This window comes from Nomascus leucogenys, chromosome 4 (genome assembly GCF_006542625.1).
Source record: "Nomascus leucogenys isolate Asia chromosome 4, Asia_NLE_v1, whole genome shotgun sequence".
Classification (NCBI taxonomy): domain Eukaryota; kingdom Metazoa; phylum Chordata; class Mammalia; order Primates; family Hylobatidae; genus Nomascus; species Nomascus leucogenys.
Window position 1 is genome coordinate 100,051,859 of NC_044384.1, and position 27,594 is coordinate 100,079,452.

The 27,594-nt window shown below is 47.0% G+C and overlaps 2 protein-coding genes and 1 long non-coding RNA gene across 9 annotated transcripts in view; 1 reads left to right on the plus strand and 2 right to left on the minus strand.

The window, feature by feature from the left end:
- TEX264 (testis expressed 264, ER-phagy receptor) overlaps nt 1–2,259 on the minus strand; it is a 33,519-nt gene extending 31,260 nt beyond the window's left edge. Inside the window, exon 1 of one of the 4 annotated variants that reach the window (XM_030811669.1) lies at nt 2,177–2,259. The gene's annotated coding sequence lies outside the window, so the exon portion shown is untranslated. Of the gene's footprint in view, nt 1–1,145; nt 1,509–1,899 lie in introns of those variants that run through there. The other 3 variants (XM_030811670.1, XM_030811672.1, XM_030811671.1) reach the window with 3 other exon arrangements.
- A 115-nt stretch (nt 2,260–2,374) lies between these two features.
- On the plus strand, nt 2,375–4,871 carry LOC115834792. Its single transcript, XR_004029746.1, has 2 exons — nt 2,375–2,820; nt 3,812–4,871. It is a non-coding gene; the product is annotated as an uncharacterized LOC115834792 (long non-coding RNA).
- A 4,942-nt stretch (nt 4,872–9,813) lies between these two features.
- Nucleotides 9,814–27,594, minus strand: part of RAD54L2 (RAD54 like 2) — a 126,078-nt gene continuing 108,297 nt past the window's right edge. For all 4 annotated transcript variants that reach the window (XM_030811673.1, XM_003257126.4, XM_030811674.1 and 1 more), the window contains 5 exons: nt 27,164–27,360; nt 17,531–17,730; nt 16,031–16,120; nt 13,584–13,676; nt 9,814–11,002 (listed from right to left, as the gene is read on the minus strand). In XM_030811673.1, coding sequence (XP_030667533.1) covers nt 10,008–11,002; nt 13,584–13,676; nt 16,031–16,120; nt 17,531–17,730; nt 27,164–27,360 — 1,575 coding nt within the window. In that variant the 3' untranslated portion in view covers nt 9,814–10,007. The remainder of the gene's footprint in view (nt 11,003–13,583; nt 13,677–16,030; nt 16,121–17,530; nt 17,731–27,163; nt 27,361–27,594) is intronic.

Genomic DNA, 27,594 nt, shown 5'->3' on the forward strand with positions numbered 1-27,594 from the left:
TATCCATAAGAGGAAAAGAAGCTGTTCAAGAGCAGGCCCAGGAACATAACACAGAGGCCAGTGTGTGAGCTATTCAAGGCAGGCTGCCTAGGTCTCCAGGCAGCTTGGGGCCAGAGGCCTAACCCTCTTACACAGAGGGCTTGACGTGAGTTGCCCAGCGGGGGGAGAAATCACAGCCCAGAGAAGACTGTTTAAAGAGGAAGGGAGCCATGTGACCCACTGGGGGGACATTCCCACCCCAATTATTTAAAAGTAATATTTAACATTTAAAAGGTTTTGAAGCTAAAAAGGCCACGCTGCAACTCTGTGGAAAACTTAGATCTAATTATTTCTTCCCTGTGGGTGTTGGGTGTTGATTTTAGGCTAAAAAAAACTGTCTTTGGAGTCAATGAGCACACAGTATTTGCTCACAAAGAGGCAAAGTAAATTTCTAAACTTTCGGTGTCAAGAAATTGAGGTGTTGCCCACTAGTCTCACTCATCTGTGCTTCTACCCATCAGTATCTCTCTCTTTTCTGCCTGTCCTACTCATCTTGTCTCCAGTAAGTTTCACTCCAATTTTCTTTGATAATGATGAGAAATCTTCCACTGAACGCTTACTATACGCCAGGCACTGTCTAAATGTTGAAACGCAGCTACTTCATTCATCCTCAAAGCAATCCAAAGAGGTAGATAAGGCTAAAGGTTCAAGTGGTTAGAGGTTAAGAGACTTGCCCAAGGTAACACAGGTATTAAACAGAGCCACGTGGACCAAAATGCAGGCAACACAAGCCCAGACAGTCTGACTCCAGCCCCTCATTTCCACTTCCTCTCTCCTCTCTGGTGACTGGCTTCCAAAAAGGCTCAAGCATTAAATCCTTGTTGGACATCTCTGAGTCCAAAGCTGGAAAACTCTCAGCATCTAGGCCCCCATTTGCCTTGGGAATGACAAGCCCTCACCCTGATCTGCCATCTCAGCTGAACACTTCCTGTCTCCTCAAGGAAACTTAGCATCTACCTTTCTCTTCCTCTCACTTCTCAAACTGCTCAGAAAACGGAAAAAAAAACAAAACGCACCTGGGGGTCTCAGAGCCTTGGTCGGCACGGGGAGGGGTAATGTGAATTTCCCCTATATTCAAGAGAAAAGGAAGAGGTCTGGGAGCTCACCTGAAATGCCAGGCTCACTTTTAGTAACTGCTGGCATCCAGTGCGGCAGGGGCCGAGCGCTCCAGTGCTGGGAGCTGAAATAACAGTCACCCCTGCCCAGGAAATAACCACTGAGCCGACCATCATGCCCTGATTACCCTCCTCAGGGAAAGCCTACCGGTGCCTCTAAAAGCACCCTGGTCCCATTCTCAAACCCCTTGGGGAAATCAGAAGCCAAACCTAGCTTTACAATGTCAGGGCTCTTCACTAGAGCTCTGGTCACGCCCCTCTTCCTGGAGGACTCCAACCACACTTGGCGCCCAGAAACTGCCGCTGCCCCTGACCTTGGGCAGACTGGCCCTCCCTCTAGCCTCGGTTCCCTCTCCGCTCAGAGGCCCGGGATGGATGCGTGCGGCCGGTGCCGGCGAGCCTCAGGGAAGGCTGCGCCCAGCCAGCTTCCTGGTGCCGCTCACGTGCGCCGCGGCGGAGGGCCGGGCCCTTAAACGGCCCACGTCCTGGGCTAAACTTCGGTGCTAGCAGGGGGCGGGAGGACTATGGTGGGTGGGGGGTCGCCACCTCCCACTTTCAGATTCCAGCCCCTGCTCACCCCGGGCCTCGCCTATTTACTCAGAGCCTTTCTCTTCGCCCACCTCCTCACGGAGCCCCACGCACATCTGTAACTTAAAGGACGCTAAAGTTTGCAGCCCAGGCTGCGAGGCGCGGCCTTGGGGGACGGGGGCGGAGTTAAAACGCGACTCGCGTCTCTTTCCCTCACCTCCACGGCCCCGGGGCATGCCCTGCACCGGTGGCCGCGGCAGTGGGCTGCCCGGAAGAGTAGGGGCTGCCCCGAAGAGTAGGGGCTGCCCCAAGGTCGCATCCAGGCCCTCGGACCCGACCGAGGCCAGCTGTGGGCAAGACAAGATGCAAAGAGCGGCCCGGGCCGCGGGGGTCACGGAGGGGACACGGAGAGTCCTGAGGTCGCGCCAGGGCGGACAGGGGGGTCCCAGACCTACGCCCCAGCGAGTATGCTTCTCCTCTGGCCCGGCCCTCACCTCAGCAGCCGCCCGCTGCGGACGCCGATCCGCGCAGGCGGCTCAGGGCTCGGTTACGGAGCCTGCGCGCGCCCGGCGCGCACGCTCGCTCCGCCCCCTCTCGCGGAGGGACGTGGCCGTGGCCGTGGGCGCGTGCGCGCGGGACCCGGAGGGCGGAGGCCTGCCCCGCCCCGTCTCCATGGCAACGGGCGTGCGCCTAGCCCCAGCGCTGGCTGCGGCGGAACCCACGGCGTACCTTCCCGCCTCCAACAAACTATCCGGTTGCTGAGGGTTGATTTAGCAACACCCCAGGGAATCTGGGTTGGCAGGAGCACCACAATGACAGCCTGGCCCAGGCTCGGGTACGGGAGGCAGCCCAGTGGCCCGCAGTAGAGGGCCAGGCTGGGGACCAGGGAGCTGGGGCTGAGGAGGAGAATTTGTACAGGCTACGGAGGTGCAGCGCAGCAGTATCAGCCTCTGGCATTTGTGCCACCTTTAGTCCTGCCACTTTCTCTCACTGTGGCTTCGCCACAGACTTGGGAACCAAGCAAGGCATAGCTGAGGAAGCTGAAGCCCAGTCTGGGCTCGCGGAAGAAACTGGTGGATCCAAACTCTGCATAGCGCAAATATCTGCTTCCTGCCTCCACCCACCCATTCCCACTTCCGTGAGTATATTCATCCATCTAACACTTATTATTACTCCTTGCCAGGACAGTTCTAGGGGCTGGGGATAGAGTGAACAAAACCAAGGTTCTGCCCTCCTGGAGGTCACGTTCCATGGGAATGCCCTTCTTCCAGGCTCCTCCCTCAGCACCCGGGTTGTGGCTGGGGGAGGCTGGTCTACCTTTGTGGTTTAGCGGTAACTTACGTGATTCCCACGTCAAGTGTAAGCTCCTTGATGACTGGTTCAATCTTCACCTCAAATTTCTGAGGACCTACAAACTACAAAGCACTCTTTTGGGGGCCCAAAGATAAAACGCTCCCCTCGTGAAAATCCCGGACTTTTGGTGGGAGGTGGGGAAGGTGACAACTATGCTCATAAGCTTGGCTACAAGACCGGCGAGGCCAAGAGCTACTTTGGTATCCTGACAAGGACTGATGTTTGGGAGGGGATCCAGCAGATGGGAACACCACGAAGGTGGTGGTGGGAAAAGTCAGCAGTCACAGAGTGGTTCACCTTGTGGATCCCACTACTGCACCAGCAAAGAGCAGGCTGGGCACACAGAGGCAGTCAAAATCCCAGCTTCCTTTCCCTCTGCTTCACATTCTTCCTTCCGCAGGCAGGGGAGATTGAACCTTATCCACAGGGCCAAGCCTGTCCCAGCCCTCTAGGCAAACTGGCAGAACAGGCAGCTGGCCCCTCACAGGCACTCCGAGCTGGGCCAGTGCAGGTCGCAGCAGTTGTTTTACCTATGAACATCAAGCACATGGTCAAACCCTCAGCTTAGGTGCCCCAGGCAGGCGGGCTACACACTTGGAAGCATTTCCTTTGACACAAGGAGCGGCCATGGCCCGGGCTCAGAGACTGACATCCTCTGCCTGCAGGGTCTGCGTGGTCATTTCTGCTGCTTCTCAGAAGGTGGTGAGCTTTTCCCAGGAAACCATTATAAGGAAGTGCCCATTCTTTATCTTGTTCTCTCTGCTCACTTCCCTTAGCCTGATCGGGGAACTCTAGAGCCCCACATCAGAGTTCAACATGTGCCTCAGGAGCTTCAGCACCTCTTTTGTGGAAGGAGAGTCCGCTGGTGACTGGGGCTGCAGGCCATGACATCAGCCTGCCCAGCTTCACCTCAGGCTGCTTCCAACAGTGCCAAGTGAAGTCCCTTGGCAGGATCCCTGCAAGGCAGCGGCTGGCCACCAGGAGGCAGCAGCCTACTCTGCAAGGCACTTTCTTCATTCGAACCCCTTGTAACAGGTCTGAGGAAACCTGCTCGCCCAGCCATGTGCTACAACCATCCTCCACTCCCAATCTTATCTCACAATAGCACAGATTCCCCTATCGTAAGTCCAGACTTGGCCTTCATCTCCTCTTGCCTTCCTCTGTCCAAGGAATCACTACAGAGATTCTTTCTCTATCCTTCTTTGTAAATTTCCAGAAAATTGTTTCCCCAGGGCCCCTCCCCTTGAAGAAATTAAACAAGAAGCTAGAGTAGACTGTCCCTTCTCTCCCCCACCTCTCACACTCCAAAGCTCTGGTTAACTCTGTGGGCCAATGGCTAGATTCCCCAACACGGATGACAATCAGAGAATACACATGCAATAAGAATGCTTTCACTGTCACCAGCCACTTAGACACACCATCTCCCACCCTCTGAAGGCATTGTGCCCAATCCCCAGCCACTCACTGTCTAGTCAGGGCTGCCCCTGCAGGACTTGCCTTGGCTGAGGACCAGCTAGCTTCAAGCCACTCTGAAGTCAGCTTGCTGTTTCCCCTGGAGCCTGGTAATACATCCTTCTTCAGGTGAACAAAAGCAGAAAAAGCTCAGTGAACCCCACTGCAACAAAGAGCCTGCCAGCAGTCTTCCTTCTGTTCCTGCCTATCTCACCACCCAAGAGCTATCCCAGAGCCCACTATGTTCTAAGATCTATTCCTTTCACCACCACCCAGCCAAACAGCTATCCAGACAATTCCTTGATCAAACAACACTGCCTTCTTGAGTTTAAATTTTATTTTACAAAAAGAGAAATAAAGAAAACTGATAGGCAGTTATACTGACTTACAATTGTTCTGTTTGCTTTTTTTTTAAAAAAGTGACATGAAACACAAGTAAAAATAAATACGTCATAGAAACAGCCAGTTGCCCAGTCTCTGGGGCAGGAGCGCCTGCCCTGCTGAGAGGAGGGAAGCCCATGATCACACCAGCAGCTGGATCACCCAGCCACAGATGCTCCTCAAAGCCAGGCACAGGTCCCAGGCCTCAGGGGCGTCCTGAGGAAATTAGACGGAAAACCAAAGCCAGGTGCCAGGACCCTGGGGCCACCTCATTATCCCCCACTCCTCCTGGCAGCAGTCTGGTCTTAGTGGTTATCCATAGCGACCCCCCTTAACCCACCTGGACCCTCTTCCCCTGACCTCTCTGAAGATGGTACAAGGGAAAAACCTGTCTTGGGCAGGCTGGGGGGGATTCTTCTGGTGAGTCCCCAGCCCACCCTGAGTAACACAACCAGATAACAGTCATTTTACACCCAGGTGCACATGAGCACAGCACGCGCGCACACACACACACACGCACACACACACACACACACACAGCTGGGCTGAGCTCTCTTCCAGGGAGGGTCCTGGGTCCAGTCACAGTATGAGGTCCTCTCTCTTCTGAATATCATCCCAGTAGTGGCAGCAGAGAGTACCCAAACCTCCCCAAGCCCTCTGCATTGCAGACACTGCAGCCTGCTTGGCTACCCCTCCCCAACACACTAGATTACTATGTCAAATAGACCTGCAAAAGGGAAAGGTGCACACTCAGGTCCCTGAAGAGCAAAGAAGTTGGACACTGCCTGCTCAAGAAGTTCATCGTTATAAGACTCAGGTATTCATAAAAGGCCTAGGGCCAAGCTAGTAGCACAGAAAAGCCGTTAAGGGGATCACAGCAGAATACACAGGGCAGAAGAGAAGAGTTGGCAGCAGGGGAATGGAGTCTGAAGTTGACCAATGGAAAGCACAGCATTCTCAAATAGTCCTTGAGGTGCTGATTCCTGGTAGTAATCGGCAGAGGGCCAGAACATCTCCCCGGGGTCCTTTTGGGGAAGGATGACTTCACTTAGTTTTGGGGGTAAAGAGCCACTGAGCTGGGTGCACAGAAGGCCATGGCTCAGAAGGGAAAGACTGATCTTCTGAGAAATCAAAAGGAAGTGGGGGCCGGGAGCAGTGGCTCACGCCTGTAATCCCATCACTTTGGGAGGCCGAGGCGGGCGGATCACTTGAGGTCAGGAGTTCAGGGCCAGCCTGGCCAACGTGGTGAAACCCCGTCTCTACTAAAAAATACAAAAATTAGCTGGGCATGGTGGTGTGCACCCATAATCCCAGCTACTTGGGAGGCTGAGGCAGGAGGATGGCTTGAACCGGGGAGTGGAGGTTGCAGGGAGCCAAGATCACACCACTGCACTCAAGCCTGGGTGACAGAGCAAGACTCTGTCTCAAAAAAAAAAAAAAGGAAGTGGGAAGCAGAAGGTAACATCCACAACACTAGTAACAAGGAATGTAAAGCCCCCAGAAGATCTTTCCCCATGGGATGAGGACTCAATTTCAGAGCAATGCCAGGTTTGAATAGACTGACACAGAGGGCCCTTCTCTGCTGACAACTTTGGGAGTGATGGTCCTACCCAGGCCACTTAAGTTTGGCTAAGTGTTTCAACCAATCTGCAAAACTTTACCCCAGCACTTTGCTTCCTGCTCCTGAATTGAGAAATTTCATATTTAGTTGTGAATCACAAGCATATAGAGACTCCACACACTAATTCCTAGGGAAGAGAGCTCCAAGGACCAGATAGAATTATCCTTAAATCAGAAGATGATGATATAGATGCCTAAAAAGCATAACTCAAAGGGGTGTGGACTTCATAGATATCCAATCTAAAGAAAATGATATGACCCAACATGGTTCACTTCCTTTCTTAAATAGCTACTTTGTCCCTGTTCAATTTTTATCTACAAATATATTAAAAAAAGGAAATCAAGCATCACTATAAATGGTAAACCTCAATCATTAAGTAGTACTGTGTTCCCCAGGCTGAGAACTTGGCTAAACCAGATGAAGGGGGCTTGAGACGCCCTTGAAAACATTCCATGGAAGACAATGGTAAGGGAAAATGCCTAGGCCTGATTTTCCGCCCTGCCTCTTGTCACCAGCCACCCTGCCTCCGCTCAGGCCTGGATAATGGGTGGAAGACACCACCAAGTGTTTATGATCAAAGAAACTATAAAACTTGGTTCTTAGGCTCTGAGATACTTCCTGCTTCCCTCACAAACATGCTTATGTTTTGGTGTGCATGCACATTTGCCTACCAGCACACATAAAGAGACAGCGGAAAAGTCAGAAGTGTTTTCAGGTTCTTTTCTTTAAAAAAAAAAAAAAAAAAAAAAAGCAAAAACCATGGACCTGGTAGCACTCCAATTTCCCATGATCCCACCCCCAACCCCTCTACACAATAGAAACTGCACATATAAGAGAAAGCCTTCTCTAGTCAGGTCAGCCTCCCAGAATGATGGCCTCTGCTGAGTAGAAGCAAGACCCAGTCCCTGGAACACTGGATAGATAGTAGGCATGTACTGCCTCTCAGAATACCCATTTACTTTCTGTCAACTTCAAAAGCCAAGCCCATCCCTCCAGGGAATGGTTTCAGTTCCCGGCTGGGAAGGTTTCCGGATTCTTGGAGGCTAGTACAGTGATTTCCTAGAAGTGAACACAGAAATACCCCCTTCTCCCAACAACACACACACACACACACACACACACACACACACACACACACGTGCACACACGCATCTCTGGGATCCCAGTGCTCCAGGGCCTGAGAGGCATCAGTGTAACCCAGGTTCTGAGTGTGTCCTATAAATTGGAGATTCAGTCTAGCTCACTCCTACTGCACCAGCCTCAACCTGAGAGCCCACTCCAACTGAGTCCCTTCACCATCCATTCTTGGGATGCATCTGAAAGAGAAAGCACTGGTTGGAACTGCTATTTTTAAATTATTAAAATAATTTGCATAGCTAAATTGTAGATCTAAGGCTTCCATGAATAGAAGAGTTAAGTGTCTGGCAGGGTGCTTATGAAAACACAAAGCTTCTTAAGTTCCACTTTTGGTGTTATTGGACAGCAGACAAACACACATATACACATGCACCCCATCCATCATCTCCTTATCTCTTCTCTGAGGACAATACCCCAGAGTCTGCTAAGGCCCTCCAAAGATGGAAATGGGCTGGTCAGAAGAGCTGCAGGAGCTACTACTGGGATGACCTGACTAAGCTGCCTTCTGGGCTGGGAAGAGGCAGGTACAGCACCTGCCCAGTAAGGAGGGAGCCATGGGTAAGTGGTAAAGCTCTAAAGCCAAAGTTTGTTCATCATAAAGAACCATCTGGCAAAGTCTTGGGGTGGGGGATACAGAGGGGGCGGGGACACCAGTAGGAAGACAGCCAGTGTTTATGCTTAAGGACAAGACAACCCTCCCCTGGCAATGGCAGTAAGGGGAGACCAAGAATGACTGGCGTGTTCTTTTAAGATAAAACCCAGACTTAGGGCTCCTATAGAGAAAGGGCTCCTCCATGTTCCTTCAAAGATGGAGGCAGCAGAGACATCAGGCCTACATGGACCACCTGAAGACATTTTCTAACAAGAAATCAATAGTCCCTCAACCCAGCAACCACCTATCCACAGCTTCACTATTCAGCATAGAGAGCCAACCTCTAACGTCATTCCAGGAGGACATAGCTCCAAATCTGGGGTCTCTTACTTCCCAATCGCAAACTCCATGATCACAACTTTCGATTTCTGTGGAATGAGTCCCACCCTCCACTTACTATCCAGTCTCAGGATTCCCTGATCTTCCTGAAAAGCCATCTCTCAAAAATATAGTTGTTTAATCCAAACCTTGGTCAAACCTAACTCTTTCCCTGGTCAATTTACCATCCATCCAGGATTGTTTTTCACCAGTGGCTATAGGGTCTGGGATATCTTAAAACTTCCCTTTCTATCACCTACCCTCCTTACCCCTAACCTCCCCCCACCCCCAAATAAACAAGACACATGAAAAGTCCAAGTAATAAATAATTGCCCATAAGAAATAAATTAACATGGAGCTCTCTAAAGGGGAGGGAAAGGAACAGGAAAGATTACCAGGATAGGCAGCTAGGGGCTCAGTTCTACCCTGGTGAAAAATGTATTTTCCAGTCACAACTCTGCGACCTTTCATTCACGTACTGCAGTGCTTCTCCCTCCCAGCCTCTGCACACAGACAACCTTCCACGCTGGAAAGGGAGAGCTGCCCAGAGATAGCCACCGGGGTTAAGAGACATAGATTGGTAAGGCCCATTTTTGCTCATGAATTTCCCCAAATTCTCACACAAATGTGGCTCTGAAAACCAGGGACTTGAGTTACCTGGGCCTTCTCTTCACCCATCCAGAAGGAAACTTGTGATTTCCATTGCTCTTCTGGGCTCACCCTGATGTTCATACTAATGGGTGCCATGAACCACCAAACTGACTTCCATTTAAAGAAAGATAAATTCATTTTTCAGTTTCCCTCTTAGTTCTTCCCTCCCTCCCCTCCCACCTTCACCCCTGCTCTGTTCTATACATACACATACAAAATAAACATACACACACGCACTCACAAACACACATACCTGGTCAGCTTCCTTCCCACCCCCTAAAAAGACCCCACTTCACATGGGATCACAGTCTGCTCCCCCTACCCACCCTCCTCCTCTCATTCTCCCTCCCTTCACTCCCCTCCCCAGGCCAAGCTAAGTCACCTAGTAAGGCAGCTCTCTTGGGAAAGAATGTTCCCAAAGACAGAAATGGGATGTGCGCTTCTACACTCAGATGGGCGAGCAAGCAAGCAGACAGCATAAGCAAGGCAGGAAGGAGAAGAGGCTGCACTGCCCCTCCATCCCTGTTTTGGGTCCCTGATTTCCCGCTATTGCTGCTCTGTTGGACTTTTTTTTTTTTTTTTTTTTGCCTCTTTTGTTAAACAGCAACAGAGCTCTGCCACTTTGGCCAACCACCCTCCTTTGTCCTCTTCCTTTTCCCTCCTGCCAAGTGTCCTATTCTCAAAAAGTCTAAATCACTGCCTTCCAGCTTGGTGGGCAACCTGCTGGGGGCCCCAGGTGAGGTGGGGAGGGCCTCCCTAGCTATTTCCCAGTGACCTCTATCACATCATCGTCTTTATCCTCATCATCATTGGAGCTGAACCCCACCTCGGCAACCTCATGAGAGTCAAATGGAGGCACCTGGGACCGTAGAAGGCCACCAGCTGGGTAGCCTGCATGTGGGGACATGTAGCCTGGATAGATAGACATGCCCCGCGAAAGGTTGCTGGGCAAGACAGGGGAAGGAAAAGGCGCAAACATCCTCGGCTCGGACAGGAGTGGCTGTGAGAATGGGAGTGAATAGCTGGGTAGTATCCCTGGCACAGAAGGGTTGAGCATGAAGGAGGGGTTGCTGGCAGTGACTGAGGTAGCCGTGGAAGAGGAACTGACGGGGCCTGCTGGCACCAGAGGGTCAGTAGTCACTGGAAACACCAGGCGGGCATCTGCCAGCAAATTGGACAGCTGGTAGTAGGAGGGGGTACTGCCCATAAACAGGGAGTTCTCCCCAGCCTGGGAGGTGAAGGGGGTGGTGAGGTTATGGTTTAAGGAGACGGGTGGCATGGCAAACCCGCCAGAGACTGGATACCCGTGTTCATACGGCTGCACGGGGGCTGGCAGATGACCCTTCCTGGACCGCCGGCGGGATGACTCCTGGGCAGCAGGTGGTGTGGCCAACTTTCGCTTGTGGCCCCTTAAGTCCAGCACTGGGTGCCTGTCACCACAGGGCTGGCCAGTCACCAAGAGGGAACTATTGAGGCAATGACCCCCTAGTCGAGGCTCAGTTCCGAGAGCTGTCCCGGGAACAGCACTGCTGTCCATAAGTTGGGCCGGGGGGCCAGGCAGGGCGGCATTGGTGCTTGGGGAGCTCTGACGGGATTCCCGGGCAGCAGCCACATCTGCATACTGCTGAAGCTCACTGATGATCTCTGGGCTGTCAGGAGAGACGGGCCTGGCCAGCCCCTCAGGGTCGGGGGCTTTGGGTGATGAGGCACTGTGTCTGCCGTTGCTTGTGGACTCACAAGAAGGTCCCTGGGAACCTGGGGACAAAATGTAGTTAACTGAGAACCAGAGTGGCCAGGGTGAGAAGAAGGGTAGACGAGAAAACTCCATTAAAAAAAATCCTGTCCTGTAGTCCCCAAAATTCTAATAGTTTGATGTCTGAACAATATCACCCAGTCAACCTTTTCCAGTCACAAAGAAATTCTTTGATCCCAGAAATAAGTCTATTTATGACAAGGCATGTAACTTTTCTGTACCCTAGTTCCCCAAACTGTAAAATTATACCAAAATGAATCCTATGAGATAAGGGATATGAAACACTAAGAGGGCCGGGCGCGGTGGCTCATGCTTGTAATCCCAGCACTTTGGGAGGCCGAGGCGGGCGGATCACGAGGTCAGGAGATCGAGACCACGGTGAAACCCCGTCTCTACTAAAAAAAAACAAAAAAAATTAGCCGGGCGTGGTGGCGGGCGCCTGTAGTCCCAGCTACTCGGAGAGGCTGAGGCAGGAGAATGGCGTGAACCCGGGAGGCGGAGCTTGCAGTGAGCCGAGATTGCGCCACTGCACTCCAGCCTGGGGGACAGAGCGAGACTCTGTCTCAAAAAAAAAAAAAAAAAAAAGAAACACTAAGAGATCATTCTTAAAACTAGTCAAACTTTTTCTGGCAGTAAGAGACAGCCAGTGATCAATGTGGGGGAAAGAGGAAAATCAAGCTAAAAAGCAGTTCATTCTGATTTGAAAACAAAACAAAATCCACAGTTATGAAAGACAACTGGGACAAATGGGAAATCTCAATTTTGGAATACTAGGTAATTTTATGGAATTGTTAGCTTTCTTTAGTGTAATAATGATATTGTGGCTAGGAACAGAATATCTTTAATCTTAGCAGATGCATGTTGAAGTACTTAGAGATAAAATGACATGATGAAAAACATGACATGATATCTTCGACTTACGAATGACTCAAATAATAGAAAGGGACGGAGAGAAAGAAGAAGGTTTATGAAAACTAACAATCATTAAATCTAGGTGCAGGGTATATGGGTGCTCATGGTGCTATTTTTCAACTTTTCTGTATGTATGAAAATTTGAAATTTCCATAATACAAAGCAGGGAACAAGAGCATTCTAGCCCTCTAGCATTCTAGCTCAGGGGTGGGAGGATAAATGAGAACCATTCCCACTGAAGGGAACTTGGCAAGAGTTCTTAACACTGTTCATGTGCCACACATATACCCTTTGACCTGGCAATCCCACTTTAAGGAACATATCCTATAGATATAACCACCTCTGTGAAAAAGCACTGTCAGTAATGGTGGAGCAAAATAATCAAAATGTATATTGACAGGGAACTAATTAATACATTGTGTTATAGCTCATCCTGTGCAAACCTTCAAGAAGACATATCTAGAAGAAATGATAAGGAATAAACTATTACTGGTGAGTGAAAAAAGGAGTAAATAGTGTATGTTAGCATTTGTTTTAAAAATACAAAGAAAATTGGCTGGGCATGGTGGCTCACACCTGTAATACCAGCACTTTGGAAGACCAAGGTGAGTGGATCACTTGAGGTCAGGAGTTCGAGACCAGCCTGGACAACATGATGAAACCCCATCTCTATGAAAAATGCAAAAATTAGCTTGGCGTGGTGGCACGCACCTGTAATCCCAGCTAATCGGGAGGCTGAGTCAGAAGAATCGTTTGAACCCGGGAGGCGGAGGTTGCAGTGAGCTGAGATTGCACTACTGCACTCCAGCCTGGATGACAGAACGAGACTCTGCCTCAAAAAAAAAAAAAAAAAAAAAAAAGAGGAGGAGCAATGGGTGGCTGCGACCACGGTGGAGGAAAATCTTACAGCCCAGCGTGGTGGCTCAAGCCTGTAATCCCAGCACTTTGGGAGGCCAAAGTGGATGGATCCCGAGGTCAGGAGTTCGAGACCAGCCTGATCAACATGGTGAAACCCCATCTCTACTAAAAATACAAAAGTTAGCTGGGCGTGATGGCACACTCCTGTAATCTCAGCTACTCAGGCGGCTGAGGCGGGAGAATCACTTGAACCAGGGAGGCAGAGGTTGCAGTGAGCCGAGATTGCACCATTGCACTCCAGCCTGGGCAACAGAGCGAGACTCCATCTCAAAAAAAAAACAAAAAAAAACAAAAAGGCTGGGCATGGTGGCTCACGTCTGTAATCCCAGCATTTTGGGAGGCTAAGGCGGGTAGATCACGAGGTCAGGAGATCAAGACCATCCTGGCTAACACGGTGAAACCCCGTCTCTACTAAAAATACAAAAAAAAAAAATTAGCCAGGCGTGGTGGCGGGCGCCTGTAGTCTCGGCCACTCAGGAGGCTGAGGCAGGAGAATGGCATGAACCCGGAGGCAGAGCTTGCAGTGAGCCAAGATCGAGCCACTGCACTCCAGCCTGGGCGACAGAGTGAGACTCTGTCTCAAAACAAACAAACAAACAAAAAAAACCTTACTTTTCACTTTACCTCTTTTTGTACATTCCAAATTGCGAACCATGTACATATTATCTATTCACATAATAAGTTAATACCTAACCAAAACAAAGCAAACAAATGTTGTTTGAAAAGTAACATGGAAAGTAAAAGCCATCACACCTGAGGCAGCCATCCGACCATCTTCAGAAACCTTTGGTTTGCCAGTTGCCCGGACAGCAAAGATCCGTCCATCACTGGTACGGATGTACGTCCCTAAGAATAGACACGAAGAGGACAGTTAGAAGCAGACATACAATACGGCCAACCCTGGGAAACTCCAGGCTATGCACCATGGGCTTGTAAATAGCTATATAATTAGGTATACCATCTCCCAAGACCCCTGAAATAAGGAGTGGGTTGACTGAGCTATGGACTCTTAATTATTCATTTATTTCACAAACATTGATTACATGACTACCATGTGCCAGGCACTGTTCTAGACACTAGAATGCACAAGGCAGAAAAAGGCCCTGTCTCATGGAGCTTAGTCTCTAGAGAGGGAGACAGAGACTGAACAGAGACTTACACCAGAAAATATCAGGAAGGGTTCAATGCAATGGAGAAGTACATAAGGTACTACGAAAGAGAGTAAGTTGGCATCCTATGTTCCCAGGCACTCTGGCCCAGGTTCTCCTCTTGATCTGGGAGGAAGGAGCCTTACTGTTTCAATATCCTCTCTCCCCTAGTAGGAATAATTCAATAAAGACCTGCATTCTATTCCCACAAGGCACTAATCTACCTTCTCTTCAGCCTTGGGTATGTCATTTGATCAACTTCCTCGAATGTCAGTGCTGCCTTTAGGCCAGGAGTTGGCAAACTTTTTTACAAGAGCCAGATCGTTTTTCGGCCGGGCACAGTGGCTCATGCCTGTAATCCCAGCATTTTGGGAGGCCAAGGCGGGCAGATCACAAGGTCAGGAGATGGAGGCCATCCTGGCTAACACGGTGAAACCCCCGTCTCCACTAAAAACATAAAAAATGAGCTGGGCGTGGTGGTGGGCGCCTGTAGTCCCAGCTACTCGGGAGGCTGAGGCAGGAGAATGGCGTGAACCCGGGAGGTGGAGCTTGCAGTAAGCCGAGATCACGCCACTGTACTCCAGCCTGGGCAACAGAGCGAGACTCTGTCTCAAAAAAAAAAAAGAAAAAGAGCCAGATGGTTTTTATAAGAGCTTTATAAGCCATAAGGTCTCTGTTGTAACTCCTCAATTCTGCCGCTGTAACACAAACATAGCTTGGCATGACTGTACTCCAATAAATCTTAATGGACACTGAAATGTGAAATTCATATAATTTCACATGTCACAAAATATTACTCTTTTGATTTTTTTTTTCAACCAATTGAAAATGTAAAACCCATTCTTATCCTGCAGATATAACAGGTAGCAGGCTAGATTTGGCCCATCAGGCACAGAGTTTGGTGACCCCAGCTATAAACTAGGAAGACAGCAGTAAAGGGGGCTGGGTTCTAGACTAGGAAGAATCCAGTAAGGAGGCTGGGAATGGTGTTTTCTGTGAGTCTGGGTATTTCATGGCACTTTTTCCCTAACCTCAAAGGTACTCTAACCCAGTAGAAGCTAGGGCAAAATCTCCTTACTGAACAAAGTCTCAAAGAGCCTCACACAATCATGGGGCTTATTTAAAGGCTAATACGTAAAACAGGCTTGGTTAGAAGATGTGGGTGCAGAAAAGAGGGGAAAAATACAGACTTAGATTGTGTCTCAACACTGTTTAGTCCAGCTTTTTTATTCCACCAATCTCATATCCCTCTGTAAGGAGGACAGAGGCAGATGTGGACTTTTTAAATTACCATATGCAAAAATTCTATCATGCAACCCATGTGTAATTCATCCACATAATACATATCCTATCGGGGGACCCCCACCCTGGTCCAAGCAAGTGGGTGAATGTATGTAGGCTTATAACCCATTCCACCGCTCTTTCCCTCCAATTTTGGTCTCCTTGTGTCTACCTGTCCCATCCCAAGATTCTCATAAAAATGACAGAAGGGCCAGGTACAGTGGCTCACGCCTGTAATCCCAGCACTTTGGGAGGCCCAGGTGGGCGGATCATGAGGTCAAGAAATCGAGACCATCCTGGCCAACATAATGAAACCCCGTTTCTACTACTACAAAAAAAAAAGTACAAAAATTAGCTGGGCATGGTGGCGCATGCCTGTAGTCCCAGCTACTTGGGAGGCTGAGGCTGAAGAATTGCTTGAACCTGGGAGGCGGAGGTTGCAGTGAGCCAAGATCGCGCCACTGCACTCCAGGCTGGCGACAGAGCAAGACTCCGTCTCAAAAAAAAAAAAAAAAAAAAAAAGACAGCAAGATAGAGAAGTGTAGGGACCCTAATTTCCTTCTTTTAAACCACTGACTAATATATCCTATGGGCTCAACCCAACTCCCCTAAGCTCCTACAAATGCTATTTTCTCATTCAGTTCCCGAATGTGACATCCTAATGGGATGATTCCTATGACCCATCTAGCTCAAGTCATATGTATTTATTCTTCTTCCCAGCCCAGCACTCTCAACCAAAGGCAGGGAACAGGTCCTTGGTCAGGCTCTTACCTTTTGTCCCACGGATGATGTGGATGCTCTCACCAGCATTAATTCTTGCCTGTACATCTGTGGAGCTGTTGAGTCCAGGAATAACAATATCTAGGAAAAACACAGATCTTAAATTTAGATTGCACGGGGCCTGACTGAAGGAGGGGGTAAAAATTGCAAAGTCCCACATCTACCCCCGTTCTTCATTGGTTTCCCTACAGCCTCTCGGTGGGGCAGAGGTCCAGAACCAAGGAAGGTGAAGCAAGCAGGATCTTTCACAATTATCTAAACAAAGAATACTATGAAAACAGGAACCTTGTCAGAAATCTGAGCTGGTCATCGTTGCAATCAATTTCCCTTGATTTAATCAGAAATTCATAGTTTTTGGTGTGAAAAATGTTTTAGTTTAGATGGTTGCTTCTATGTATTTTTTTCCTCTTCCCCAAACTGTTTGCATGTATATGCACCACATCACTTTAGGCTCCAAAAATGGCCTAATCTTCTTCCTTGCTGGCATTACCCCACACCTGGGAAACAGTATTTTCAAGAATTAGTAGATAATAGAATTATAAGGGGCTCTCTTTTTCTTTTCATTTGTTTCAAATTTTTTACTTAGAAAAATCAATTAAGATATTTTCATTAAAATTTATATATTGGCCGGGTGCAGTGGCTCACACCTGTAATCCCAGCACTTTGGGAGGCCAAGGCAGGTGGATTGCCTGAGCTCAGGAGTTCGAAACCAGCCTGGGCAACATGGTGAAACCCCATCTCTATTAAAATACAAAAAAGTTCACCAGGCATAGTGGCACACACCTGTAATCCCAGCAACTCGGGAGGCTGAGGCAGGAGAATCGCTTGAGCCCGGGAGTGCAGCGAGCCAAGATCATGCACTCCAGCCTGAGTGACAGAGCAAGACTCTGTCTCCAAAAAGAAAAATAATAATAAATTTATATATTATAAATATTGCTAAATAACAAGATAAAAAACAGGATCACAAAATGTTTTCCTTCCTAATCATACTGAATCACAGAACCAGCTCCTGGAGTGGATGGGTTGGCTACCTGCCACCACTGCTGACTGGCCCATCATGCTCAATTTGTATCAAACTCACAAAGGTAGACGCAAGTGACAATTCAGGTCTTCTAATTATGTACAAAGGTTGACAGCTGTCTTTTATGCCCAGATGGCTCTATGGTCAGGCAGGGCTCAGCATATTCACACCTCTATAAGAACCTGAGACCAACCCTGTATTCCAGTGACATTTCCACAATTCCTGCAGTGCTCAGAGTCTATCTCACCCACCAAACCCAAGAAAACCCAGTTACGTGTTGTTATTCTTAAGATATTTCACTAGAATCCAAATTCCTCAAGACCAGGGACTGTTGTCTTCCCTATTTTTTACCAAGAGTGCCAAGTGTAGTAAGGCCAGAAATACAAAAGGTGTTTAATAGATACTTCCTAAATGAACAAAGTAATTTTAAAAGGGACAGCAGCTCTGCCACAGAACCCAGGAGTTCCCACCTGTCGTGGTGACCACCTTCTGCACAAGGACTCCTGCACGCTGCAAGTAGTTGATCGGAAAGTTCATGGATGGATTTGTGCTGGAGGCAGAGCTTACACTGCCTCCCAGTGGGACATGCCGGGGCATCATGGGGATGGGGGTGGACTGTACAGGACGAACACTGGCCACAGGCTTTTCATCACCCTTCAAAGTTGGCTGCCTGTAAGAGAAAGACAAGGACACTAAAAGAGTTTGGCAGAAGAACTGTTACCTTTCTCCAAAGACTACAGAGCCTTTCTAGGCTGCCCCATTCTACACCATCAGTTGATGCTCAGAGAAGGATCAGAAGAATCTGCAGGGTCTGGTCAATTCAAAAGGAGACTAGAAGGCAGGACTCAGTTGCAGCAAAAGAGGCAGAGGGATAAAGTCTGTCAAAGTCTAAGGAGAATCAGATGTTGGTGGAATAATACTTTCTGGACATGGGAGACAATATTTGCTCCTCTAGAACCTGGACTATCTACATTAGGAGTTAGTCCCTAAAGGGAAGTCAGGAAGCTGTCAAGATGCAATAACGCAGGAAAAGTTCTCCAGTTGAGATGGGCAGAATTTTCCCCACTCACCCACAGAAAAGGACCATGTAATGACACGTTTAGGTGATCCTAAAAAATAGTCTGTTCCAACTTTAAACATCTTTACTTTCTCTCTGAAACCTTGAGTCTCAATAAGTAATACAGACACCTCTCTCTCTCTCTTCTGCATTACTTTTCATTGAGTTCCTCCTAGCTCCAGCCTGGACCAACCCTCAAAGTGCCCCTCCAGTCATGACAACAACAAAAGCAGCAGCCACCAAAGCAGTCTGTACAAAAGCCAGGCTTCTACTGATTGAAAAGTCCCTCTCTACAAGCTTTCTGAAGTCTGCATCTTTCGTCTTTGGGCCTGGAGGGGGAAAAAAAACCCTTGGACTGTTACGTTCTTCCTCATCTGACTGAAGATTGGCACATAAAATAACACTTTTATACCACTCTGCTGTTGGAGCTGGTCTGCATGACGCCTCAATCACATTGCTCTTAGATTTTTAAAGGCCCCTTTGTTCAGCCCCTTGGTCCCTGTGGACCTCCAAGTTCCCAGATGGGCCCCAGACCTGTGCTATCTGGCCTGTTTCCCCAGTGTCTTCCTAGGATGGTTTGGCAGGAGTTAGAGGCCCTGGTCAGGTATCAATGTAACAGAAACCCAGCCCAAGCCCCATACCCTGCAGGGGCTAAGACTAAGAATTTGGGTAAGAAGTGTTCCTCACATGTACCCATGTGGATTAAAAAAAAAACTCAGCAGGATCACGAACTCATCAAATGCTGTGAGAAGTTGGTGCCCCCATAGGGCCAGAGCTAAGCCAGAAACAAAGCTGACATCTCCTTAGAGCTAGCCTGGACCATTTGTCACATCTTCTCTCCATGTGGCTTTTCTCTCACTGGGCTCAGGCTTAGTCCACTCCTGATGTTACACAGAAAAGCCCAAAAAAGAGAGGGAAAAAAAAGAGGGAGGAACGGGTGGAGGAAAAGATTAGAGACCATTCCTGAGCAATACTATCTTGGGAAATGACAGAAATAAAGCCTGAAAGTTTTGAAAGAGAGTGACTTTCTCTTCTGAGATTGGGTCCCACTGTGTTGCCAAGGCTGGTCTCCAATTCCTGGACTCAAGTGATTCTAACCACCTCAGCCTCCCAAGAGGCTGGGACTACAAGTATGTGCCACCATGTCTAGTAGGAGAGTGACTTTCTACTTGAAAGTATCTTCAATTTCCTATACAAACAGCAACAAATGGCGGGGCATGATGGCTTATGCCTGTAATCTCAGCACTTTGGGAGGCTGAGGCAGGTGGATCACCTGAGGTCAGGAATTCAAGACCAGCCTGGCCAACATGGTGAAACACAATCTCTACTAAAACTACAAAAAATTAGCCAGGCATGGTGGTGTGCACCTATAATCCCAGCTACTTGGGAGGCTGGGGGAGAAGAATTGCTTGAACCCAGGACGTGAAGGTTGCAGTGAGCCGAGATCGCACCATTACACTCCAGCCTGGGCAACACAGTGAGACTCTGTACCCCACCCCCAAAAAAGACAACAAATCCACTCATAAGAATCAATGTCTTACCTAAAACCTTACATGAGACTTATTTGGCAAGTTTTCCAAAATTTCCTTTGGAACCTCATTTGTCAAGTTTTTTTGTTTGAATTTTATTATACTTTAAGTTCCAGGGTACACGTGCACAACGTGTAGGTTTGTTACGTATGTATACATGTGCCATGTTGGTATGCTGCACCCATTAACTCGTCATTTAACATTAGGTATTTCTCCTAATGCTATCCCTCCCCCATTCCCCTACACCATGCCAGGCCCTGGTGTGTGCTGTTCCCCGCCCTGTGTCCACGTGTTCTCATTGTTCAATTCCCACCTATGAGTGAGAACATGCAGTGTTTGGTTTTCTGTCCTTGTGATAGTTTGCTGAGAATGGTGGTTCCCAGCTTCATCCATGTTCCTACAAAGGACATGAACTCATCCCTTTTTATGGCTGCATAGTATTCCATGGTGTATATGTGCCACATTTTCTTAATCCAGTCTATCATTGATGGACATTTGGGTTGGTTCCAAATCTTTGCTATTGTGAATAGTGCCGCAATAAACATACACGTGCATGTGTCTTTATAGTAGCAAGATTTATAATCCTTTGGGTATATACCCAGTAATGGGATGGCTGGGTCAAATGGTATTTCTAGTTCTAGATCCTTGAGGAATCACCACACTGTCTTCCACAATGGTTGAACTAGTTTACACTCCCACCAACAGTGTAAAAGCGTTCCTATTTCTCCACATCCTTTCCAGCACCTGTTGTTTCCTGACTTTTTAATGATCACCATTCTAACTGGTGTAAGATGGTATCTCATTGTGGTTTTGATTTGCATTTCTCTGATGACCAGTGATGATGAGCATTTTTTTCATGTCTGTTGGCTGCCTAAATGTCTTCTTTTGAAAAGTGTCTGTTCATATCCTTTAACCACTTTTTGATGGGGTTGTTTGATTTTTTCTTGTAAATTTGTTTAAGTTCTTTGTGGATTCTGGATATTAGCCCTTTGTCAGATGGGTAGTTTACAAAAATTTTCTCCCATTCTGTAGGTTGCCTGTTCACTCTGATGGTAGTTTCTTTTGCTGTGCAGAATCTCTTTAGTTTAATTAGATCCCATTTGTCTATTTTGGCTTTTATTGCTATTACTTTTGGTGTTTTAGTCATGAAGTCTTTGCCCATGCCTATGCCCTGAATGGTATTGCCTAGGTTTTCTTCTAGGGTTTTTATGATTTTAGGTCTAACATTTAAGTCTTTAATCCAGCTTAAATTAATTTTTGTATAAAGTGTAAGGAAGGGATCCAGTTTCAGCTTTCTACATATGGCTAGCCAGTTTTCCCAGCACCATTTATTAAATAGGGAATCCTTTCCCCATTTCTTGTTTCTGTCAGGTTTGTCAAAGATCAGATGGTTGTAGATGTGTGGTGTTATTTCTGAGGGCTCTATTCAGTTCCATTGGTCTATATTTTGGTTTTTGTACCAGTACCATGCTGTTTTGGTTACTGCAGCCTTGTAGTATAGTTTGAAGTCAGGTAGCATGATGCCTCCAGCTTTGTTCTTTTTGCTTAGGATTGTCTTGGCAATGTGGGCTTGTTTTTGGTTCTATATGAACTTTAGTTTTTTCCAATTCTGTGAAGAAAATCATTGGTAGCTTGATGGGGATGGCATTGAATCTATAAATTACCTTGGGCAGTATGGCCATTTTCACGATATTGATTCTTCCAACCCATGAGCATGGAATGTTCTTCCATTTGTTTGTGTCCTCTTTTATTTGTTGAGCAGTGGTTTGTAGTTCTCCTTGAAGAGGTCCTTCACATCTCTTGTAAGTTGGACTCCTAGGTATTTTATTCTCTTTGTAGCAATTGTGAATGGGAGTTCACTCATGATATGGCTCTCTGTTTGTCTGTTATTGGTGCATAGGAATGCTTGTGATTTTTGCACACTGATTTTGTATCCTGAGACTTTGCTGAAGTTGCTTATCAGCTTAAGGAGATTTTGGTCTGAGATGATGGGGTTGTCTAAATATACAATCATGTCATCTGCAAACAGGGACAATTTGACTTCGTCTTTTCCTAATTGAATACCCTTTATTTCTTTCTCTGGCCTGATTGCCCTGGCCAGAACTTCCAACACTATGTTGAATAGGAGTGGTGAGAGACAGCATCCCTGTCTTGTGCCAGTTTTCAAAGGGAATGCTTCCAGTGTTTGCCCATTCAGCATGATATTGGCTGTGGGTTTGTCATAAATAGCTCTTATTATTTTGAGATAGGTTCCATCAATACCTAGTTTATTGAGAGTTTTTAGCATGAGGGGCTGTTGAATTTTGTTGAATGTCTTTTCTGCATCTATTGAGATAATCATGTGGTTTTTGTCTTTGGTTCTGTTTATGTGATGAATTACATTTATTGATTTGCGTATGTTGAACCAGCCTTGCATCACAGGGATGAAGCCAACTTGATCTTGGTGGATAAGCTTTTTGATGTGCTGTTGGATTCTGTTTGCCAGTATATTATTGAGGATTTTCACATCGATGTTCATCAGGGATATTGGTCTAAAATTCTCTTTTTTTGTTGTGTCTCTGCCAGGCTTTGGTAACAGGATGATGCTGGCCTCATAAAATGAGTTAGGGAGAATTTCCTCTTTTTCTATTGATTGGAGTAGTTTCAGAAGGAATGGTATCAGCTCCTCTTTGTACCTCTGGTAGAATTCGGCTCTGAATCCATCTGGTCCTGGACGTTTTTTGGTTGGTAGGCTATTAATTATTGCCTCAATTTCAGAGCCTGTTGTTGGTCTATTCAGGGATTCAACTTCTTCCTAGTTTAGTCTTGGGAGGGTGTATGGGTCCAGGAATTTATCTATTTCTTCTAGATTTTCTAGTTTATTTGCATAGAGGTGTTTATTTTCTGATGGTAGTTTGTATTCCCGTGGGATCGGTGGTGATATCCCCTTTATCATTTTTTATTGTGTCTATTTGATTCTTCTCTCTTTTCTTCTTTCTTAGTCTTGCTAGCATTCTATCTATTTTGCTGCTCTTTTCAAAAAACCAGCTCGTGAATTCATTGATTTTTTTGTGTCTCTGTCTCCTTTAGTTCTGCTCTGATCTCAGTTATTCTTGCCTTCTGCTAGCTTTTGAATTTGTTTGCTCTTGCTTCTCTATTTCTTTTAATTGGGATGTTAGGGTGTAGATTTTAGATATTTCCTGCTTTCTCTTGTGGGCATTTAGTGCTATAAATGTCCCTCTACACACTACTTTAAATGTGTCCCAGATATTCTGGTACGTTGTGTCTTTGTTCTCTTCGGTTTCAAGGAACATCTTTATTTCTGCCTTCATTTCATTACTTACCCAGTAGTCATTCAGGAGCAGGTTGTTCAGTTTCCTTGTAGTTGTGCGGTTTTGAGTGAGTTTTTTAATCCTGAGTTCTAATTTGATTGCACCGTGATCTGAGAGACAGTTTGTTTTGATTTCTGTTCTTTTACATTTGCTGAAGAGTGCTTTACTTCGAACTACGTGGTCAATTTTGGAATAAGTGCAATGTGGTGCTGAGAAGAATGTATATTCTATTGATTTGGGGTGGAGAATTCTGTAGATGTCTATTAGGTCTGCTTGGTCCAGAGCTGAGTTCAAGTCCTGGATATCCTTGCTAACCTTCTGTCTTGTTGATCTGTCTAATCTTGACAGTGGGGTGTTAAAGTCTCCCATTATTATTGTGTGGGAGTCTAAGTCTCTTTGTAGGTCTCTAAGGACTTGCTTTATGAATCTGGGTGCTCCTGTATTGGGTGCATATATATTTAGCATAGTTAGCTCTTCTCGTTGAATTGATTCCTTTACCATTGTGTAATGGTCTTCTTTGTCTCTTTTGATCTTTGATGGTTTAAAGTCTGTTTTATCAGGGACTAGTATTGCAACCTGTGCTTTTTTTTGCTTTCCATTTGCTTGGTAGATCTTCCTCCACCCTTTTATTTTGAGCTTCTGTGTGTCTCTGCACATGAGATGGGTCTCCTGAATACAACACACTGATGGGTCTTGACTCTTTATCCAATTTGCCAGTCTGTGCCTTTTAACTGGGGCATTTAGTCCATTTACATTTAAGGTTAATATTGTTATGTGTGAATTTGATCCTGTCATTATGATGTTTGCTGGTTATTTTGCTCGTTAGTTGATGCAGTTTCTTCTTAGCATCAATGGTCTTTACAATTTGGCATGTTTTTGCAGTGGCTGGTACCAGTTGTGCCTTTCCATGTTTAGTGCTTCCTTCAGGAGGTCTTTTAAGGCAGGCCTGGTGGTGACAAAAATCTCTCAGCATTTGAGGATTTTATTTCTCCTTCACTTATGAAGCTTGGTTTGGCTGGATATGAAATTCTGGGTTGAAAATTCTTTTCTTTAAGAATGTTGAATATTGGCCCCCACTCTCTTCTGGCTTGTAGAGTTTCTGCCGAGAGATCCACTGTTAGTCTGATGGGATTCCCTTTGTGGGTAACCCGACCTTTCTCTCTGGCTGCTTTTAACATTTTTTCCTTCCTTTCAACCTTGGTGAATCTGACAATTATGTGTCTTGGGGTTGCTCTTCTCGAAGAGTATCTTTGTGGTGTTCTCTGTATTTCCTGAATTTGAATGTTGGCTTGCCTTGCTAGCTTGGGGAAGTTCTCCTGGATAATATCCTGAAGAGTGTTTTTCAGCTTGGTTCCATTCTCCCTGTCACTTTCAGGTACACCAATCAAACGTGGATTTGGTCTTTTCACATAGTCCCATATTTCTTGGAGCCTTTGTTCGTTTCATTTTACTCTTTTTTCTCTAAACTTTTCTCGCCTCCTTTCATTCATTTGATCTTCAATCACTGATACACTTTCTTCTGCTTGATCGAATTGGCTACTGAAGCTTATGCATGTGTCATGTAGTTCTCGTGCCACGGTTTTCAGCTCCATCAGGTCATTTAAGGCCTTCTCTACATTGTTTATTCTAGTTAGCCATTTGTCTAATCTTTTTTCAAGGTTTTTAGCTTCCTTGCAATGGGTTTGAACATCCTCTTTTAGCTTGGAGAAGTTTGTTACTACTGACCTTCAGAAGCCTGCTTCTGTCAACTCGTCAAAGTCATTCTCCATCCAGCTTTGTTCTGTTGCTGGCAAGGAGCTGTGATCCTTTGGAGGAGAAGAGGTGCTCTGTTTTTTAGAATTTTCAGCTTTTCTGCTCTGGTTTCTCCCTATCTTTGTGGTTTTATCTACCTTCGGTCTTTGATGATGGTGACCTACAGATGAGGTTTTGGTGTTGATGTCCTTTTTGTTGATGTTGATGCTATTCCTTTCTGTTTGTTAGTTTTCCTTCTGACAGTCAGGTCCCTCAGCTGCAGGTCTGTTGGAGTTTGCTGGAGGTCCGCTCCAGACCCTGTTTGCTTGAGTATCACCAGCGGAGGCTGCAGAACAGCAAATATTGCTGCCTGATCCTTCCTCTGGAAGCTTCGTCTCAGAGGAGCACCCGGCTGTATGAGGTGTCAGTCGGCCCCTACTGGGAAGTGTCTCCCAGTTAGGCTACGTGGGGGTCAGGGACCCACTTGAGGAGGCAGACTGTCCATTCTTAGAGCTCAAACTTCGTGCTGGGAGAACCACTGCTCTCTTCAGAGCTGTCAGACAGGGACGTTTAAGTCTGCAGAAGTTTCTGCTGCCTTTTGTTCAGCTATGCCCTGCCCCCAGAGGTGGAATCTACAGAGGCAGGCAGGCCTGGTTGAGCTACTGTGGGCCCCACCCAGTTGGAGCTTCTGGGCCACTTTGTTTTACCTACTCAAGCCTCAGCAATGGCAGACCCTCTCCCCCAGCCAGGCTGCTGCCTTGCGGTTTGATCTTGGACTGCTGCGCTAGCAGGGACCCACTGAGCCAGGTGTGGGATATAATCTCCTGGTGTGCCGTTTGCTAAGACCATTAGAAAAACACAGTATTTGGGTGGCAGTGTCCCGATTTTCCAGGTACAGTCTGTCATGGCTTCCCCTGGCTAGGAAAGGGAAATCCCCAGACCCCTTGAGCTTCCCAGGTGACGTGATGCCCCACGCTGCTTCGGCTCGCCCTCTGTGGGCTGCACCCATTGTCTAACCAGTCCCAGTGAGATTAACCAGGTACCTCAGTTGGAAATGCAGAAATCACCTGTCTTCTGCGTCGATCACAGTGGGAGCTGCAGCTTGTTTGTTTTTAACATGAGAGTCTTAGTAAGGAAAAAAATTTTAGGCTGGGCATGGTGGCTCACACCTGTAATGACAACATTTTGGGAGGCTGATATGGAAGGATCACTTGAGCCCAGGAGTTCAAGACCAGTCTGGGCAACATAGTGAGACCTCATCTCGACTAAAAGAAAAAAAAAATTTTTTTTGAGACAGAGTTTCGCTCTTGTTGCCCAGGCTGAAGTGCAATGGCGCGATCTCGGCTTACCACAACCTCTGCCTCCCAGGTTCAAGCAATACTCCTGCCTCAGCCTCCCGAGCAGCTGGGATTACAGGCACGCGGCACCACACCCGGCTAATTTTTGTATTTTTAGTAGAGATGGGGGTTTCTCCATGTTGGTAAAGCTGATTTTGAACTCCTGACCTCAGGTGATCTGCCCGCCTCGAACTCCCAAAGTGCTGGGATTACAGGCGTGAGCCACTGTGCCCAGCCAAAAAAATTTTTTTAATTAGCCAGGCATGGTGATGCACACCTGTAATCCCAGCTACTTGGGAGGCTGAGGTGTGAGGATCACTTGAACCCAGCAGGTCGAGGCTGCAGGGAGCTGTGATTGCACCACTGCACTCCAGCCTAGGCAACAGAGTGACACCCTGTCGCAAAAAAAGAAAGAGAAAATTTAAATCTGTTCCCATCAAATAAAATAATTATTTTTAATTCAAGATAATCAAATAATTAAAAATGCAAACTACTGAATCAGGTAGCAGATCTGATCAGTAAGTGGAGGGTGAGAGCTGTGAGGCACTGTCTTGAAATAAAAAAAAAATTAAACCTAGATAACTGTTCTATAATATCTTACAAGGAGCCTCTCTCACTGCTTAGCACTTGGCTTCTATTCTGTTAATATTCTGAACAAGTTTAGATGTTGTACTCAAAAAAGAGATTTTTTGGTTCCAGATCATGGCACAGACACAGAATGGAATCCCCTTAGGAACAGCAGGATTCCCTGACTGTAATCCGAGGGAACAGAGCCTTCATCCTTGAACATCACTTCTAAGTGAGGCCTAGGACTAAGGTGCTAGGGGTAAGATGCACCTGTGTGGAATGGCTGGGCCTCTTTTTGGGAAGATTTATCCCCGACTCCTACCCAGGTGTCCAGAAAGACTCTCCTGGGTCACGGGCCAGCAGCTCACTTTTCCAGCTAGGGCAGTCAAAACCAGAACCATTTAAAACACCAGGGCTGCTGAACTGCTTTCACACCTACTCTAGAGCAGAGCCTGTCAATTCACAGCAGTCAAGGAACAAGTTGTAGGCTCTGCCTTTGTTTAAAATATGAACAACCAGAAAGGTGTTTGTGCCTGGCCCAGCAGCAGACCCTCCCCTTTCAGCGACTCACCAGTTTCTCTGGCTGAAGGCGGGGATGCTGGTCAGGCTCTGATCACTGGCAGGGTAATACTGTGCATACGATGGGCGGGTATAGGGGACTGATGTGCGTTTGTCTTCCTCATAGCTTTTCTTTGCTGCTTTTTTCTCAGCCTTGGTTAGCTTGTGATCCTTTCGGTTCAAGAGCAATGACTCATGCTCGAAAGGCTCCTGGGGACACAGGAGGATGTTGATTTAGTTACCAACATGGCTGATTCATAATGAGACTTACTTTAAGACCAAGAAAAGAGCTGGCTGTCTCCAGCACTAGCGAAGAGACTGCTCAGAGATACACAGGCAGGTTTACTGTCTTTCTGTCAAGAGTATAATTTATAGCTCTAACCTAGTACCAGCTTTAGACATCTAAGCCTGCCTTCCCCATCAAAAGAATGGGGGAGTTCAGAG